Source organism: Odontomachus brunneus, unplaced genomic scaffold, assembly GCF_010583005.1.
Source record: "Odontomachus brunneus isolate Ranch 3 - 2012 unplaced genomic scaffold, Obru_v1 Obru_scaffold_003, whole genome shotgun sequence".
NCBI classification, from domain to species: domain Eukaryota; kingdom Metazoa; phylum Arthropoda; class Insecta; order Hymenoptera; family Formicidae; genus Odontomachus; species Odontomachus brunneus.
The window spans coordinates 3,189,977-3,195,698 of record NW_022639453.1 but is presented as its reverse complement, the minus strand read 5'-3'; the positions used below and the strand labels follow the sequence as shown (position 1 = coordinate 3,195,698).

Below are 5,722 nucleotides of genomic sequence, written 5' to 3'. Positions count from 1 at the left end.
CATGGCGAAAACTATAACATAGTGAAATTTCAGCCAATTTGACCGAAAATCATTTTCCATAGGTTTTGTGCGGGGTCCTTTGTCGTGCTAGACGTTATCGCGTGATGTGTGTCGATTTTCAGATATGTCGGTACGCGACCTATGTTTGTCGTGCATTTCAACGCGAATAATTCTGAAACAATAAAACCGGTCTCTGACCTACTCGGACCTATTTGCTCAGAATGACAATAATCATTTCTAGACAAGAACATCTGTGTTTATATGTGTAGTGGCCAAGACATGCGCAAAATGCATTTTGCCTCGTTTCTTAACGATTTTTTGTTTTTAACATATAACTAATCAGAAACAGTCGGCGGCATCAATATCACTGGGCAGAACAATTTTTTTTTTGCAAAAAGGCGAATAGTCATTTTCGATCGGACTTCTCTCTGGCCTATAGAGCTCTTCACTAAAAACCCACTAGGAATCCGCTAGTTAAAGTGTATAAGCTTCCGGGAAATCTCACATAATTGAAATCACTTGAGTCCGAGCTCGACACGTGTTGCATATTTCGACCAATTTTCAACTTGCTCCGTCTAGCGCTATTCCCCTTATTTTATCGTCCCGCGCGCAACCCTCGAGCCGCTCGAGACTCAGGGACGTATGACTTGTAAGCATTTATTTCCAATAGATTATTTGCAATAAGAAAACTACTGCAAATATAGGTTGCGTTCCAATATTCACTGTTAGTAATGAAAATTCATAATATATGTAACATGAATTATAAATTTTCAATACTAGCAATGAATATCGGAATGCACCCATAATATATCGTAATTTGTACACTGTACGATGAGAGATAAGAAGAATAGTGCTGAAGCAAAATAAAAAATCGACAGAAATGTGTAACGCATGTCGAGTTCTGGCTTAAATATATTAGATCTATAGTTCCGTATCGAGGGTTGACTTCAAGCCTATGAGAACTGTATGTTGTAATTGTATTGTAATAAACATTGTATGTTGTAATAATACTTTACTGAATGTTAATTAACTTGTGTAATTGTGTAAACATATTTTACTGAATGTTAATTAACTTAAAGGCAGACTGTCGCACGTGTGCGTTATTCCTTTCGACGGGTTGCTTCTCACTATTTGCTCATTTGCTAATTGACTCATTATCAATCGGAAATCGTTTACACGCTACAATAGCACCACTACAGGATTATCGCTTTGTCAGAGTAAACGGATGTAACGCTCCAAAATGCATGGCGTTACTAAAAACCGCATAACAACAACGCGACCGCGAAACGCAAGAGGACACTGCGTCCTCCAGAACGGAAACAACGAGACCACCGAACATCCGCGGTAAACAGCGAATCAAGCGTGATTCGCAAATATAAAGCACCGCGAATTCTTGATCGAGAACAGATTCTGATCCACTCTCTCGAAAGACAGATTCCGATCATCCGCTCTTCCGAGAGATCAGAATACGATCCGAACCTCCGAAATCGAGGAAGATTACCGCACCATCTTCTCGACCACCGGTTCCTGGTGGATTTCTGCTCGTGAATACGCGACAAAAGTCACTCCGCCGTCGACTTACGGATACGTGACGTCGACATTGTTCCCGGCAGATTGTTGCTCGCGGATACGCGACAGGAATCACTCCGCCGTTGGGGCACAAATACGTGACACCGATACTGTTTAACTAGACTGCTCCTGTACTGGGATTCTGTAACTCGTTATTGGAGTTAACGACAGTTTCGTTATCGTTGCGCAGCTTTTGTATATCGTAGAAAAGCTGCGTAACGATAACAAAACTGTCATTAACTCCAATAACGAGTTAAAGAATCGCGCTACTGGCAGGCTTTCGTTCGCGGATACGCGACAGGAATCGCTCCGCCATCGGCTCACGGATACGTGACGCCGATACGATTGTATATACCAATTATGCCCAATATGTCTCGTCCGGATGGAAGCACTATGTAGTAGTCCCCTGTTCACGTCCTGACAACAGTTTTCAAAAAACCGCCAAAGAAAAAAAAAGCCAGCGCAAGCGTTCCAGCGTCGCCTACGCCGCCGTGCGTCACGTGAGCACGCTGCGTCTTCATTGTTTTCTGTTCGTTAGTCCAGACAACACGTTCGTGCCGGAACTTCTATAGTGTACCGTTTTTTAGTTGTGGTTTGCTAGTTCTGTGAGCTATGCCGAAACACAAGAAGAGCTCTTCAGTGAGGCATGCGAGAGAAGATAAATCTTCTCATAGATACCACTCTCGAAAAGGAAAATCGCGTGTTCGTTCGCGTTCGAGAGAAACATCGCGTATCCGCTCTTCGGATAGGAGAGTTGCGCCAAGAGATGTTTCCTCTCGCCGATCGGAATCTCGAGAAAGCCTTAGAGATATCCTGGAGCGGATTCATAGGCTTATTTCAGATCGAGACGTCGGACATAACCTACAACCGCAAAATCAGACTCAAGAGGTTAGGCGGCCGGCGGAGGTTTTTTCGGACTCAGAAGAGTCTCAAGCGGCGATTTCTGTGGCTACGCCACTTGCCTTAGAGCAAAGCTCTGAAGAACAGACGGTCGCACAGGCGGACCGGGGCTCTGTACCAGGTATGTCCTCTTGTCGACCCAGTTGATTGGCTTATTCCTGGCAAAGAGAGGACATAACCGACGTGTTCTTCTGCTTTAACTTCTTCTAGCTTCACTACCAGATGTTGAGATCGAAAACGATGACCTTCAGCCTGCTAGTAGTGTGTTCTTTGCCGACCCGCTTACTCATGAGGTTCAGAATCTTCAGGATCCTGGCTCTGTACCAGAGGCGATGGTCAGCGATTTGTTTGGGAGTGCTGAACCACCTTCCACATCTCCCATCTGGAATGCTACCGTTCTAAATTCCATCCAGACGGAGTCCAGAAGTGGGCTAAATGCCGACGTTCGTTCTAGCTTATTGTCTAGGTACGAAATAAAGGGAGATCTTGCGACGCTAGCGCCACCAAAGCTTAATAAGGAACTCGTTCCTGCTCTAACTCCCTCCATTATTAAGAGGGATGAGTATCAGTTGCTCTTGCAAACACAACTGTGTGCCTGTCTTAATGCTTTTGGCTCGGGCATATCTGTTTTATTAAAACCGACTGTTTTGCAAAGCTTAGACGACGAAGCAAAGTCGGTTCTGAAGTTCTTCGCAGAAGGGATTCACTTACTCTCCGACCTCCAGTATCGCCTTTCACTGACCAGAAGAGCCTTCACTAAGCCTTCCTTGAACATCCTCGGTAAGAATGCAGCAGAGATGGCTCCGATTGACGATTTTTTATTTGGACAGAATTTCGCGGAAACCCTTAAGGCAGCACAGGCTTGCGAAAGGACTGGCCGTGAATTATCAAGGTTAACAGCACCAATAGGGAAAAGGACAATAGGGAAAAGGACAGCACAATAGGGAAAAGGACCTTACAACCCGTCCGTCAGCAGACAGCCTCACAGTCTAATCCATCCTACAAGTCCAATCCACAGTCGGGAAACCGAAGAGCTCCTGTTCGACTAGTGTCGGCTCGCCAGGCAGGAGCTTCTCAGCGCAAGAGCCGCCCCCGCTCCCAGTCTCGGTCCCGATTTCGGCGCAATCACTGAGCAATGTAAGAACCGCTGGTCGCCTAAACGAATTTCTCGAGCAATGGCTAGAGATTACAACTGATACTATGGTATTAGATGCAATTCAGGGTTATCACATCCCCTTTGTTTCTGGGCCTCCAGTGAGAGCTTTTTTGAGGGAGCCGAAATTCTCAGAGTCCACTTCTCTTTATTGTGATACAGAAGTAGAACGTTTGCAGCTCAAAGGAGCTATTGAGGCAGTAGATCCATGTAAAGATCAATTCTTATCGCCATTCTTTTTTGTAGATAAATCTTCGGGTGGTAAACGCTTTATCTTAAACCTACGGAAACTAAATAAATATGTCCATCCGCCACACTTCAAACTAGAAGATTGGCGGATGGTTATCCGTCTTATGTTGCCTGGAACCTATATGACTTCTCTCGACCTCGAGGAAGCTTATTTTCTGGTTCTAATTTTCGAGCAACATAAGAAATTCCTTCGATTCCAATGGCGTAACAAGACTTACCAATTCACAGCCTTGCCTTTTGGTCTCTGTACGGCTCCTTTTATTTTTACAAAGATCATGAGACCGATAGTTACTTACCTTAGCGGAAGAGGTTTTCAATCCATTATTTATCTGGATGACTTTCTCCTGTTGGGCTCATCTTTCGAGGAATGCCAAGCTAACGTTACTACTTCTGTTAATTTTCTTCAGTCTCTGGGATTCATAATTAATTTTTCTAAATCTAGTTTACATCCGTCAATTACATGCAAATACCTAGGTTTTATTTTCAACTCAGTAGAACAATCTATTTCTATCCCATACCAACGCCGGAATAAATTATTACAGTTAACTAGGAATATAATTCGCAAAGAGAAATGTTCTATAAGAGAGTTTGCCAGCTTCATTGGCTCACTCATCTCTGTATGTCCAGCAGTTCAATATGGTCTACTCTACACGAAGAACTTTGAGAGGGAAAAGGTCTTAGCTTTGAGTAATTCTAATGAAGATTATTCAGCAACTATGACGATTCCTCCTAACCTCCAAGCAGACTTAACATGGTGGCTTAAAATATTTTCGAATCCTAATCAGACTAATAAGATTCGATCTGGTAAATTTGTTCGCGAAATTTTCTCGGATGCCTCTTTGAACGGTTGGGGCGCTTCTTGCGGAGACCTACGCACACATGGTTGGTGGTCGACTAATGACAAAATTCTTCATATAAATTTATTAGAGCTTAAGGCGGCCTTCAATGCCCTCCGCTGCTTTGCAGCGGACCTTCATAATTGCGACATTCTACTCCGTATCGATAACACTACTGCTATAGCATACATCAACAAATTCGGATCGATACGATACCCCCATCTCACTGCAATCTCGAGACAAATTTGGCGTTGGTGTGAGGATAGAGATATTTTCATTTTTGCCTCTTATATTTCCTCGGTAGAGAATTTAATTGCCGATACTGAATCTCGTATTGCGGACCCAGACACTGAGTGGTCACTGTCGGACGAGGCGTTTTGTCGTATAACAAAACTTTTCGGGCCGTTTGAGATAGACTTGTTCGCATCTTTAATCAATAAGAAATGCGACTTATATGTTTCTTGGTTTCCGGATCCAGGATCTATCGCAATAGATGCGTTCACCTTGTCCTGGAGGGACATATATTTTTACGCATTTCCACCTTTCATCTTATTACCACGAGTATTGAGGAAAATAGTGGACGACGGAGCAGTGGGCATTCTGGTGGTGCCCTGGTGGCCCTCCCAGGCCTGGTTCCCACTGTTTCGTCGTCTTCTCTTATCAGAACCGATTATATTGTCTCCCAGTCATTCTCTCCTCTCGTCTCCTTTCAGAGAACGTCACCCAGCCTGGAAGACCCTTTCCCTGGGGGTCGGGAAGTTATCAGGAGAGCTTTTGAGGCCCGTTTAATTCCATCATCAGCAATACCAGCACTATTAGCCTCCTTGTCAACAGCAACTATCAAGCAATACTCAAAACCTCTCCGGTCTTGGTGGAGGTTTTGTCAGCACAGTCGCATATCCTTCCATTCTCCAACTGTGTCTCAAGCACTGGATTTTCTTTCTCAGGAATTAACTAATATTTCCTCTTACTCGAGCTTAAATACTATGAGGTCAGCAATATCCCTAATATCTCA

At 43.9% G+C, this 5,722-nt stretch overlaps 1 protein-coding gene across 1 annotated transcript; it reads left to right on the top strand.

Annotated features, from left to right (window-relative positions):
• The first annotated feature begins 2,181 nt into the window (after nt 1–2,181).
• Nucleotides 2,182–3,414, top strand: LOC116843246. The gene is made up of 2 exons (XM_032813514.1): nt 2,182–2,590; nt 2,680–3,414. The coding sequence occupies exons 1-2, from the start codon at nt 2,182–2,184 to the stop codon at nt 3,411–3,413; spliced, it is 1,143 nt and encodes a 380-aa protein (XP_032669405.1). The 3' UTR covers nt 3,414.
• The last annotated feature ends 2,308 nt before the right edge of the window (nt 3,415–5,722 follow it).